A 13,556-nucleotide genomic window follows, 5' to 3' on the forward strand; every position below is an offset into this window, starting at 1 on the left:
TACTGGCTCATATGAACCAGCAGGAAAAAAAAAAAGTTTTTGTTAAGCCCTGCCATTTGGATAATTGCCACTTATTAAATTGTTAGCTGATTAAATGTTTAAGTGTTTTTTACAGTTTAACACAAACAGTGCTGACACCATATAACATCTTGGTTGCTGTAATTTCCTCGAGAGCTCATTAGATTATTTGCTACAGTTTACAATTTTTACTGCCTAACGTTCAGTTATGAATGTAATATGACTGTTCCTTCAGGGGAGGCTGCCATCCGCTGTGGTATAAATGAGAAGGAGGACAAGCTGGGCAGCTTCACTAAGAAAGCCCTGCAGATCCAGTTGGACAGGTGAGGAGCACACAGATTCATTCACTTAACAAACCTCAGCTGGGTCAGTGAATGGAGAAGAGCTTTGATATCACACCATCACTCTCAATCCATGTCTAGAAACACTGAATGCATGGAGATTCAGACCTTGAGAACACAGAAAGCAAAGCCCTCTTTTCCTGAAGTTCAGAAGACAGTAATTCACATAATTACTAAAGCACTCATTTAAAAAAAAAAATGTATCACCTAACCTCTACTAATGCCTGGTTTTATGACTCATCTGTTTTGTGTTTTGTGACGCATCTTCTCAAAGTTTAATGGAGAGATGGCAACTGTACCAGCAGGGGTGTGCTGAATCACTCAAGCTTAGCTTTATAAAACCATGCTGCCTTAGCTATGATTCATTTTACATGATTAAAATGTACCCCAGAATCAAGTTTTAACATGCCTACAGTCATTACAGCAATAATTGTGGCATTGTGGATGCCATTTAAATAATAACTATTGTTTTAGAATAAACACTTTTAAAAGATCTTTAATCTGAAAGTGTTTTAGACATTTAGAACGTGTTTTAGAATGATCCTTTCAATCTATAATATTCATTTTGTCAATTAAAGGGTTAGTTCACCCAAAAATTAAAATGAGCTTGTGTTTTACTCACCCTCGAAGCATCCTAGGTGTATATGACTTTCTTCTTTCAGACGAATCCAGTCGGAGTTATATTAAAAATTGTCTTGCCTCTTCCAAGCTCTATCATTGCAGTCTGCGGGTGTTGCAGTTGAACAGTCCACAAGTCGTCAAATAAAGCTTGCGCATTCATAATAAAACGTGCCGCAGACGGCTCCAGGGGATGAATAAAGGCCCCCTGTAGCGAATCCATGTGTTTTTTAAAGAAAAATATCCATATTTCAAATGTAATAAACACTTTTCTCTCACTTCCGCTGACTGTCATACACTGAAGCCATTCCGGCGGATGATGCACTGCAACACCCGCAGACTGCAATGATAGAGCTTGAAATAGCCAGGACAATTTTTAACATAACTCCGACTGGATTCATCTGAAAGAAGAAAGTCATATACACCTAGGATGCTTCGAGGGTAAGTAAAATGCAGTCTAATTTTCATTTTCACAATACATCAGGAAAAAAAATACTGACTCATCCCTCAGTTTGTGAAAAAGAATGAGAAACGTTCACGGTAACATACTTACGAAAGAAATCTGAGGAGCAGTTAACTCCACGCTAAAGGCCCGTTCACACCAATAACATTAACTATAAAGATAATGATAACTGTATTAGCGTCCATACCAATTGTCGATAAAGTTCTAAATGCACAAAGATTTATATATAATCATGAACAGATACAGTATATGTAAATACATGTGTCGTCACAATGTGTCCTCAGTCTGCCTGAGGTACCTGTGCTGGTGGACGTGCCGTGTCTGTCTGCGCAGCTGGACGACTCTTTGCTGCATATGTTCCGTACGCACGTGGCTCGGCACGGCAGCGTAGCCTCTCATCCGCCCGTCCAGATTGAGGAGCTGGTGGAGAGACCAGGCGGTGTGCTGGTGCGCTGGTGTAAGGTGGGTCTGGCCTCCCCTGTTCATGTCCATCAGGCATTTTCATCCCCACGTGACCCTGTTCGTAATGGTGAACGTGATTTCACCAAATACATGTTCCTGGATCAACATCCTTGTTGATCCTGAAATAACATTCCAATCAACCAATCAGAACTGAGTGATATGTTTTCAAGAAATGTCAGTTTTAGGCTTACAATCAGGGTTAGACGCTTCTACACCCTTGTTATTCACCTATCATTTCCCTCTGATTTTAGGAATAAATTATGGGTAGGGTTAGGTTTAGGGGTAAGGATTGGGTTAGGTCTATATTTTTGGACAGTAATGCTGATCCAGGATCAACAAAAGATGTTGATCCAGGAACATGTCTTGGCAAAATCACGGCGACTGTTGGGAATGCCTACTGTTTGTGTGTAGGTGGACGATGACTTCACCCCTCAAGACTACCGCTTGCAGTACCGTCGTGGTAACTCTTCTCAGTATGAGGATGCGTACATTGGAAAAGACACCGAGTTTCTGGTGCTCCATCTTGACCCGCACATCGACCACCTGTTTCGTGTGTGTGCCAGAGGAGAGGGCCGAACCGAATGGAGCCCGTGGAGCATCCCGCAGACCGGCTACACCACACTAGCACCCCACGGTACAAACTGAACGAAGCCTGGTATTGCAAACGCGCTCTAATGATATACTGGGTGTCTTAAAGAGATAGTTCACCCAAAAATGAAAATTCTGTCATTTACTCACCCTCAAGTAGTAGTTTTTTTTTCCCCCATACTATGGAAGTCAATGGGGACCAGCAACTGTTTGGTTACCCACATTCAAAATATCTTCTTTTATGTCCAGCAGAAGAAAGAAATTCATACAGGTTTGGAACTACTTGAGGGTGAGTAAATGATGAACAAATTTCTGTGGAAAGTTTTCATAAAACGCCTCCACTGAGTGTGAAAGTGTTTCACAAAGGTTGTTTTATTGTGCGTTTGCAGAATGGCTTCCAGGCGTGGATGGTTACATTTTAAGCAGTAGGAAGAACATCGCCATGCGCAATGACTCATCACCTGGTCACGGTGGTGTTCTGTACTCCAACTCCTCCACGTACTTCTGTGGCCAGACCCTCACCTTCAAGTACATCAGCGTTTCATTCTTCCACATATTCTCATAGCAAATCAGCTGTGGGCTATATGACAGTGGGACGCTATAAATAGGCTAAGATCATATTACAATATATATAGCAATTCATTATTCAAAACAACGGAAAGATGCAGAATCGTCGCAAATAACATTTTTTACAGTAACAAATATCAGCAGGCTTATTATATGTCTCACTCATTTTTTGGTTTGTGGTTTGTTTGCAGGATCACAGCTGCTGGACAGACAGATAAGCGGGACAGTTTGGGTGTGTGTGCGGACAACAGAACTGACACAGACTCACTGCAGAGGGATCAGGCTGTCTGCATCTCCACTAATGGTACGAGCAGGACAGTATAGTTAAACTATCATAATATTTATACACCTTTTTAAGACATTCAGTATATACATTATTGTTCAAAAGTTTGGGTTCAGTTCGAATTTTTTCATGTTTTTGAAAAAGTCTCTTCTGCTCACCAAGGCTGCATTTATTTGAGCAAAAATACAGTAAAAACTGTAATATTGTGAAATAATTACAATTCAAAATATAAATTTTTCTATTTGAATATATTTTCAAATGTAATTTAATCCTGTGATGGCAAAGCTGAATTTCCAGCAGCCATTTCTCCAGTCTTCATCAATGCGTATTAATGTTGAAAGCAGTTGTACTGCTTAATATTTTGTTTTTATGTTGTTTTTTTTCAGGCATCTTTGATGAATGGAACAAAAAAACTTCAAAAGAACAGCATTTATTTGAAATAGAAATCTTTTATAACAATACAAATGATTTTGTCACATTTGGCAAAAAACAACAACTTTTGAACAGTTGATATTTATTCGTGCCAAAATGGCTTAAAGTGTTTTTCTTTGAGATGGAGGAAACATCATTTTGACCAAACAGCTATTGCTGCCATGTTGATTTTAAAATGTTTAATGAAAAAGAAAAAAGTATAGTAACAATCTAGAAATAATCCAGACAGTGTTAACTAAATAAACACAAGCCAAAATGATATGTAATCAGTTTAACAAAGCATAAGAAATGTTAGGCAAGTATTAATGTTTATTGCTAAAACAATTAAATGAACACTGACAGACTTCTGGGAGTTTTATAAACAGTGACTCAAATGAATTAAGTCCATTTTAAACTGATTCACTGAAATGGATAGTTTAAGCTGATTTAAAGAAATGAACAGACTAACACCACTTTTGCTGAAGTTTAAAGCGACAGCAGTGAACATTAGTGTTAAATTCCCATGTGCTTTCCATTTTCCAGGTGCTGTGTTTGTGAACGGAAAAGAGATGACCAACCAGCTACCAGCAATCACTGTTGGCTCTTCTGTGACCTTTGACATGGAAGTGGTCAACCTCTTTCCTGTGAGCAACAATAACAACCCCAGCGACGGGGGAAACTTCAAGCTGAGGGTGACGATTGGCTCAGGGAACAGGGAAGTGGTGTTTGACTGGCTGCTGGATCAGGTGGTGGACAGCCTTTTCTTTGGCTGCTCCTTCACGCACCCTGGATGGAAAGCGCTGGTGTTTTGATTGTTGCATGACGGAAGATCCAGTCTGCTGGAATTCAAGACCTCAAGTTTCTTTAACGTTATCACTTCCCAAGTGCTTACAGTGTTCAGATGTCACATTTTGCCCTTTTTCTTTTTATCAGCACCACATATCACTGCAGAATAACATTAAACTTTGTTCTGAGGTATGACGCCAACCACTACTCTTTAACCTCATTACAGGTGGACAGGTGTTGTGGTATTTGCATAACAGTACTTATTTGCAAAAGAGACTGTTACATGTTAGAGTTGGAGTCTAATAAAGTCTTAACCTGCAGGTGTTAAGTTGCAAAGCATGCTAGTCTAGTTTACCACAGAAAAGAAATCTACTGTGAAGCATTCAGAGATCATAGGCACTCAAACTACTCGAAAAAATGTTTAAAAAACCCTTCGCAACAAACAACAAAGCTGAATCTCTTACGCTCAGACAATCTTTCTGCTTCGGAGTTTCCTCAAGTCAGAAGTGGAGAATGTATCCTTAGAACTTTTAGTGCGTTTAAACTGCTGAACGTCATTTTAGAACACAGTAGCATATAAAACAACTAGTATTTAATTCATGTTTGCCTGGTACTCTGTTCTCATTTAGAAAGTACTGTTTTTCATTTTTACATCACAGGGTAGAGTGTTCATGTGTCAGCCTGTTCACAACTTAGGCGACAATTCTGATCAGTAGATATCAATGTTTCTACAGAAATGTGATAATTCGCACTAAGCTTAAATGTTGTGCCATTTTGAGATGAACTTTTTTTTTTTAATGTTCACATTTTGACAAATACCTGTCTTACTGTAGCATGTCATGTTTTTATTAGCTGGCTTTTACCTTACAGTAATGTTTCTGATGCCTCGGTTGGAGATTTTAGAGGAAAAACATTTGACAAAATGAGAGGACAAGCACCCAATTCACATGTTCCTGAGATAAAAGAACATCATTTACAAGGTACTATATAATTCCTCACTGCAGAGAACATTTGTAACCCGACACACCCACAAAAGATCTGATCTATACAATATTTATAAAACTGTGACCGTAAAATGTATATTTACCTCATTTTGTCTGTGCCTTTGCAGTACAGCTGTAACAATACAACTGAGCATTTGCAATTTAATAAACTGTTTGGAACATTTAAACAAATTCTTGATTTTTTTTTGGCAAATGTTTGTTTACTCAAAAGAAAAAAAACAAGAAATCATTCATTTATGAACAAGACTTGAGGTATCAATTGTAAAACAAATTTTTTTTTTATTTTAAATAAAGAGCAACCTCAAGCACATTTCAGCATAATTCAGAAACTCAAGCAGGTTTCATAATGTTTCTATTCAAGATATAAATATCTTTTTTTAACATTACTTTATATCAGTAATCCACATCTTGTGTAATCATTGCTCTATTAAGAGTGTTATGCAAATTGCAATTACGCAACAGCTTCAGCCAGTTAAGTAATTGATGAAAAACATTTTAACCCAGTGCACAGTTTTAGCTAAATAAAGTAGTAATGATTCACAAAGAGATCCCTTTCTTTTAAAACACATGAATACAACAACAAAAAACAACTATGAAAACTTGCATTTCTGATTCGAAGCCAACTAGACAAACATTATAGCCATTTCACTTTGGTCTAAAATAACATTCCTTCCGGAATGCAGTCACCATCAGCAAAGTCATCATGTCACTAAACTTATGTACATGTCACAACAGGTTTCCTCAGAAACACCTGAAAATCAAATAAATGGGCACCATGAAGGACAAGTGGAAACATAAAGTAAATTGATGGACACACCAGAGCAGATGCACCATGATAAAATGTATATATTGAACTGGACACAGTATTGTGTGCCGTAAAGCATCACTGAAATTATTCAAACAAGAATAAATGAAACCTGTTGGCACTGATTTAGACCAAAAGTTCAAACCCTGTTTAAGAGTCCATGTTTCTATGGATAAGGCAAGTGTAAACATTTCTGCAAGACATCCCCCACCCCACTGTGTTGTAGCACCCTGTACCTGTATGTATGTATGTGTTGCAAGGTTAGTGGAATTAAGGCTCTAAAAAAACTTGAACACTGCAGCGTAAACGCAGATGGCCTGCAGCACTGAAGCTCATTCTTCAATCCAAGATTCCAAAGAAAAAAAGTCATTTGAAGTCTTCAAGTGTGGTGCAACATTAAAGTGGATACTAAGCCACCAAGAACAGACCAACAAAACTTTGGTCCAGACAAATTTCAAAGGAAAAAGAAAAAAACTACTTGGGGTGGCACAAACTGAAATGCTGAAAAACTCCACCAAAAAAAAAAAAAAAAAAAAAAAAAAAAAAACAAAAAAAAAAAAAAAAATTAAAAAAAATTACAAAGAAATAGAGGAAGTAAATGAAGTTCGCTTTTTAGGAGTAGTTCTAGATTCACAACTTAAATTTGACAAACATATAAAAAGGCTCTGTTAAGATTAATTTAAATTGTTTTAAACTCATTAGGCATTACGTTACGACTGAGGCAGCTTCATCTGTTCCTGCATACAATGATTTTGTCCTGTATCTCATATTGTATTACAGTTTGGTCTCAAACTATTGATTCTTTAATTAGAAACATTGAGATGCTGTATAATCGGGGCTTTAAAAATAATGGCTAAAAAGCCAAATCAATGGCATCATTGTCATATTTTAAAGAAATGGCATATGCTTAATTTTACGAATTTTAAAAATGTTTCATATGTGAAAATGATTTTTAAACTATACACAAGCAAAACTAAAATGTTTTCAGTTTTCATATCAACCCCTTTGAAAAATATGCAGTAAAAACAAGTTTGTAGGAGCCATTTCCATCCATCAATATTCAAAATATATTAAAAAAATCTTCTCGTAGTCCTTTTAAAAACAGGCACCTAAAACAAGTGCTATAAATTTGCTAGAGCTACAGGGTTATGTGGGTGGAGAAAAATCTGACCTGCTTGTACGGTCCATCATAAAGACTAATGGCATCTTCAAGTAATTCGAATCTAGTAAAGAATTGCTCTGAATTCAGATGATCTCATGCCAAAATCATGATCTGCAGAGTATGTGGCCGTCAAACCACATAGCTCACTTCTAACTCGGCATCAACTTTAACCCCGTGAGCGAGCAGAATATGGTGGCTCTCAGATCCAGGGGGCGTCTGATGCCCGCTGACACTCAGTTCAACGCAGAGTGTGAGGAGGTGTTTCAGTGATTCTGGGTCTTGACGAAATTTGAAACACTGGCTTTACCATCGCCGCTGGATCCGCTATCAGCATTGTCTTGCATTTTGGATTGCTCCTGGCCATCTTTTTGCTGTTTCAGATCTCTCAGCTGAGCCATGGCCTTATCTATGTTCCCTGTATTTACTAAGCCAAAGTCGTGCATGCTGACCAGATGGAGCAGAACGTTCCGGCACAGATTCTTCTCAATGATGGTGGTGCCATGCTGTTCCACAAACAACATGCAGGCCTGATTCATTTGGGTGTCAGCTATGAATCTGCACAGAAAGAAATAAGCAAATTACTGGCAGAAATGTGACCAAGCTCTGAGAGATGAGCTCACATAACATGCAAAGTGAGGCCATTGTAATACACAGAATTGCATTTCATAGGAGAGGATTGATTCAGTACAACAAACTTTAAACAGAAAGGACCAGAGTGAAGGAGAGGTGAAAAAACATACCCATGTTTCATTACATGCAGGTTCCACAGTTTCATGACCTCTTTCTCTCCCTCATTGACATCCGTGAATTCATCGATTTGCTGAGGGGTAGTGAAGATGATAAAAATAATTTAAAATGGTAAATAATAAAAACTTAACATTTGCAATTTCAGATTTAGGGGGTGCTTGAAATCTTAAGTCACTGAACAACAATGCAATTTTGCAGATAAAATCAACCCTTCAGACTTCAACGTTGATTTAATGCAACTTAACATCAAATACGCTGTAACATCCTCCTCAGATGTGATTTGAACACATGTTGTGTCTGTGGAAGCATATACTGTATTCCCATCTCTCACAGGCTGAGTCATAAATGGCACAGCAACTGTCTTGAGGTTTGATTTGTCATCTAGAGTCAGTCTGACCTAGTAATTGCTATGGTATCAGAAAGGGTTAACAATCTTGTGACGGCTTCCTCACCATAACGGTTTTCTCCCTGAGCCATGCCGGATCCCTCTCGTCCTCACTGTCCTCATCCATTTCCTGTGGTCTAAGCGGCATGCAGCTGTCGCTGTGGAAGTACAGGCGGTTGTGGCTGCTGATGTACGTCTGCTGCTGCTCCTGTTCTCCATCTTCGGGCTCCAGGAACTCTGAGAGGCTGGGCTTTGAGCGCTTGGGCCTGAGGAAACCGAAACATTGTGTTAACACCAGATTCAAAGAAATGGATGCTAGGTCTGTGACAGGCCTGGGCGGCATGACAGTATGTACTGTAGAAATGTTTACCGACTTCAAACTTTGAAGTTTGAATGCATCGAGGCATATCACCAATTTACAATGGAGTAGAACACAGCTCGTCCAGTGATATTTATAATGCATTACTGTTTTGAGTTTTAGTTTTGACTCAAGCGTTATATAACATAAACCAGCTGTTTTAGCACTGACGCCAGACGCATCATTAAATTCTTATGAACAACCTATTTTGGTTAGCATTCAAATAAAATAACTGACTAGTTAATGGGGTAAATAATGGCTAAACAATATCCAACACATTTTTTATTACATTTTAAATATATTATGATATACATACATACTAGGGCTGCACGATAAATATCGCACAATATTTAATGCGCATCTCGTCAGTAAAGTCAGTTCTGTAATCAGCGGTAAATCTCTACACGTGCGTGCTTTCACGTGGAGCAGCATTTACTACACAGAGCCGTTGTTCACAGACAAGCTGCGCAAAACCACGATCATATTTTGCGCATGTTTTGCGCAGCTTGTCTGTGAACAACGGCTCTGTGTAGTAAATGCTGCTCCACGTGAAGCCACGCACGTGTAGAGATTTACCGCTGATTACAGAACCGGCTTTACTGACGAGATGCGCATTAAATATTGTGCGATATTTATCGTGCAGCCCTAATACATATATATATACACATATGGTAACCACAACAGAAGACTCAGAAGACCATGCAATCATTTTTTTAAACCACACAGACCTGCAGACAAGGAAGTGTGTAACTGGAGTCCTCTTCACTGGGCCGTTACGGCTGAAGGCAAAGCCAGGCTGGCAGTGGATGTCCTGAGGGTTGCCCACGTAAGAGCCGTCATAGCATTCATTAATCGACACATCTATCCTGGCTCCTTTAGGATGAGGCTGGGTGATATAAACATGTCTTCATCACTATAAACATTTCTACCAAATATGGACTATATTTGTTTAAGTTGCTCTGCAAGTCATCCTTCAGAAAACTCATATTTAAAGGGGTCATATGACGTTGCTAAAAAAAACATAATTTTGTGTATTTGGTGTAATGCAATGCGTTTACTCGGTTAAAGGTTATAAAAAACATTATTTTCCACATACTCTACATTATTGTTGCTCCTCTATGCCCTGCCTTTCTGAAATGCATTGATTTTTACAAAGCTCATCGTTCTGAAAAGCACGGTGTGCTCTGATTGGCCAGCTATCCAGTGCGTTGTGATTGGCTGAATACCTCAAGCGTGTGACGGAAATGTTATGCCTCTTACAGGTTCAGGAAACTTTCCTCTGTAAAATGCGCTGCACACACTCGAATATTTGGGTTGAACTGTTTTGGAACAGTGTTGTAAATAAAATGTAACCACTGATTTCTAGTTGTGTCCACTTTTGGAAGGCCAAACAAAGTAGTTTGGCTTTCGCAACGGAACACACAGCGTCTCCACGATGGCGGCAGCAAACAATACTACAGAGCGAATCAAAGTGACGCCTTCTTTCTTTGCGTGAACATTTGGGCGGTGTTATGCAAATCTTCCCACAGTGACGTAGATATGTGGGAGCGTGTTTGAACGAGGCATTTTAGGAGGGCGTGGACAAGTCTTAACTTTTATAAAGAATGTCTCTTTGGGTTTGAGATTTTAATCTTTGCGACTCTTTGCGGATCTTGTGTTTTTAACACTCCAAAGACAAAGGAAAACATGTAATTGCATCATATGAGCCCTTTAATCATTTTTTAAAGGTTATGACTGTTTAACCCAGCTCAACTACGAGTAAGCCATTCACAGATTGATTCACACAACATGTGTAAACACTGTGGTGTTACACTGATTATGACTACGTAATCCATGTGGTCTGGTGACAGTTTCATAACCTAGAGATGTTTCTCACCACATAGTTGAAGATGAAGCGGCTGTGCGAGAGCTTGAGGTGCTTGAGGAGGCTGTAAAGCTTACGGCAGTTCAACGTGCACCAGGGACAGTGCAGGTCATCTCTGGCTTCCGTCTGCTGCTGTGTGTTATTGTTGTATAGGAACTACAAAACAAGGTGATGGACACAACAGACCGTGACCACAGAGCAGTCTAACATACAAGACCAACAATGAGTCAGAGGAAAATGTCAAGGCAGAACTTATGGACTCCAGCACTCTCGTGGTGATATGATACAATAAAATCTACACTGGAAAGATGTAGAGAATCACAGGAAACTCCCTGCCCTTTTTATAGTCAATATAAAGGCCTGGGATCACTGATAAGTGCTGTGGTTGTGAGTACAGTGTAGTTTGAAAGCACTGTTGGTATTGTTTAGGGCTGCACGATAAATCGCATGCGATATTTAACGCGCATCTTGTCAGAAAGCCGGTTCTGTAATCAGCGGTAAATCTCCATCACCTGCGGGCTTTCACATTGAGCAGCATTAACTACACAGAGCCGTTGTTCACTGACGAGCTGCGCAAAAGATTTATCGTGCAGCCCTAGTATTATTAGATAAATTTATAGATGCATGTTACTCACCTGATAATAAACACGTAGTTTCTGACGAGGTTCGACATGAGTTTGTTCTCTTCTTACTGGTAGATCAGCGCCAACTGAATCATTAAGAGCTGCAATCAATCAAACGTCATTGTTATGATCAGAATCCTCAGTACTGCACACAAACTGTTATGCTTTAAAGATCAAAATGTTAGTGATTTTCACTTGTAATCACTAACCAGCGCTTGTGATCTTACCTACTGCCTGTGGAGGCTTTACATTGCTAGGCTTGCTGCTGTCTACTGTGCTGGATTCAGAATTGCGTGTGGCAAGTGGTTTGGCCACTGGGGCTGTTCCCCTGTCAGCCGTGTCATTAGTCCATCTCAAAGTGAACTGCAGCGTGGGTCCCTGAGAAAAGGTCTCGAAGGGTGGAAGCCACTGAAACACAGGTTCCCAAATAATGACATACAAACATCTCAAACAGACACATGCAGACTAATAAAAAACACCACCTGCAACTGACCTTCCCATCTAGTATGGTTTCCCATGTTGCCCTTTTCTTGCCTACAGGACTCTCCTCCATCTCCTGCATGGAGACTTCATACTCGCCATCCAAAAGTTGGAGGCGTCTGTTGAAAGAAGAAAGAAGTCTGGTCTTAAACCAGACAAGCAAACAAAAAGCAACTAAACATTACAAGAACAAGCAATTTAACCTAGAACATTTACCTATTTTTATCAAAAACTGTCATTTGTGCCACAAATGTAGTTTCTCCGTCATCCTGATTAGAGCAGAATCTCTTCTTCCTGTTAGACAGCTCTTCCATAACATCTGAGAAGAAAACAACTTCTTGGTAAAAAGGCCTCATCAAATTGAGGTGCAAGACTATCATAAGCTACTTTAAAGTCTCTGAAGCTCATACTGGTATCTCTGGTGGTCATGCCGTTGAGCTCTCTCCCGCCTGGACGAGACACTCTGAACAGAAGGGAGTAGGACTTCACCATGTGGCTGTTACTGGGTTCAAACTCATGGCTGGGCACTATCAGTGTGGGGAAAGCTCCCAGCTTGGTCTGACTGCTGTCTGGGTTCAGAGGCACCTGCTTTTTACCTGTAGGCACTTGCTTTACTGGACAACTTACATCCTAGAAAAACAGAAATGAAACATGATCAGAGTTCAATGCATATGTTAGCTTAGAAACCATATATATGCTAGTGTACTACTAAAAGTTGACTGATGTTTACCAATTTAAAATTTTCAGTCCTTAGGCAGTCACATTAGCTAAATTTCTGCAAAATTTTGGGGGCAAAAAGGTCCATTGTCTATTGTCAACAGCGGAGTAATTTTTTTTAAGCAAAAACTCAGTGTGGTGAATCTGTGTGACCAACTTGAACCCACTGCAAAATCTATGTGGGGAAATCTTTCTCCCTCACACAAAATTCCAGTTCGCATGGATTCCTATTGATATGACTGGATTTCGCCCCTGAAAATTTGTTGAACGACAGTAAATGTGACTGCACCTTTTCTCTTCTGGGATCAAAATTCTTGATGACTCATGTTGCACTATGCTGAATTAAAGGGATAGTTCACCCAAAAATGAAAATTTTATGTTTATCTGCTTACCCCCAGGGCATCCAAGATGTAGGTGACTTTGTTTCTTCAGTAGAACACAAATAGGGCTGCACGATAAATCGCATGCGATATTTAATGCGCATCTTGTCAGAAAGCCGGTTCTGTAATCAGCGGTAAATCTCCATCACGTGCGTGCTTGGTTTAATTTGGTTTTGTTTGTGTATGTTTCTTTTTTACTCTCAAAGCCATAATTCCCATTCACCTCCAATATAAGACTGACAGACTGCAACGGTTTGCGTTAAAGGGGTCATATGATGCGATTTCAATTTTTCCTTTTTTCTGACAAGATGCGCATTAAATTATCGCATGCGATTTATCGTGCAGCCCTAAACACAAACGAATATTTTTAACACAAACCGTTGCAGTCTGTCAGTCTTATAATGGAGTGAATGGGAATCACGGCTTTGAGAGTCAAACAAAACATACACAAACAAAACCAAATTAAACCCTGCGGCTCGTGATGATACATTGAT

The 13,556-nt window shown here is 39.4% G+C and overlaps 2 protein-coding genes across 2 annotated transcripts in view; one reads left to right on the top strand and one right to left on the bottom strand.

Annotated features, from left to right (window-relative positions):
- Nucleotides 1–6,896, top strand: part of LOC107719981 (cytokine receptor-like factor 3) — a 17,062-nt gene extending 10,166 nt beyond the window's left edge. The window contains exons 5-10 of the mRNA XM_016527540.1: nucleotides 254–341; nucleotides 1,725–1,902; nucleotides 2,314–2,536; nucleotides 2,880–3,018; nucleotides 3,249–3,361; nucleotides 4,295–6,896. Coding sequence (XP_016383026.1) covers nucleotides 254–341; nucleotides 1,725–1,902; nucleotides 2,314–2,536; nucleotides 2,880–3,018; nucleotides 3,249–3,361; nucleotides 4,295–4,563 — 1,010 coding nt within the window. The 3' untranslated portion in view covers nucleotides 4,564–6,896. The remainder of the gene's footprint in view (nucleotides 1–253; nucleotides 342–1,724; nucleotides 1,903–2,313; nucleotides 2,537–2,879; nucleotides 3,019–3,248; nucleotides 3,362–4,294) is intronic.
- Nucleotides 6,897–7,308: 412 nt separating this feature from the next.
- The window catches only part of suz12a (SUZ12 polycomb repressive complex 2 subunit a), a 9,057-nt gene continuing 2,809 nt past the window's right edge, over nucleotides 7,309–13,556 (bottom strand). Inside the window, exons 7-16 of the mRNA XM_016527539.1 lie at nucleotides 12,376–12,595; nucleotides 12,182–12,284; nucleotides 11,979–12,084; nucleotides 11,713–11,893; nucleotides 11,498–11,586; nucleotides 10,875–11,018; nucleotides 9,727–9,884; nucleotides 8,708–8,906; nucleotides 8,249–8,328; nucleotides 7,309–8,063 (exon numbers count right to left, since the gene is read on the bottom strand). Of these exons, the coding sequence (XP_016383025.1) occupies nucleotides 7,772–8,063; nucleotides 8,249–8,328; nucleotides 8,708–8,906; nucleotides 9,727–9,884; nucleotides 10,875–11,018; nucleotides 11,498–11,586; nucleotides 11,713–11,893; nucleotides 11,979–12,084; nucleotides 12,182–12,284; nucleotides 12,376–12,595 (1,572 nt within the window). The 3' untranslated portion in view covers nucleotides 7,309–7,771. The remainder of the gene's footprint in view (nucleotides 8,064–8,248; nucleotides 8,329–8,707; nucleotides 8,907–9,726; nucleotides 9,885–10,874; nucleotides 11,019–11,497; nucleotides 11,587–11,712; nucleotides 11,894–11,978; nucleotides 12,085–12,181; nucleotides 12,285–12,375; nucleotides 12,596–13,556) is intronic.

This window comes from Sinocyclocheilus rhinocerous, unplaced genomic scaffold (genome assembly GCF_001515625.1).
Source record: "Sinocyclocheilus rhinocerous isolate Xijiao unplaced genomic scaffold, SAMN03320098_v1.1 scaffold273, whole genome shotgun sequence".
In the NCBI taxonomy this organism is placed as follows: Eukaryota; Metazoa; Chordata; class Actinopteri; order Cypriniformes; family Cyprinidae; genus Sinocyclocheilus; species Sinocyclocheilus rhinocerous.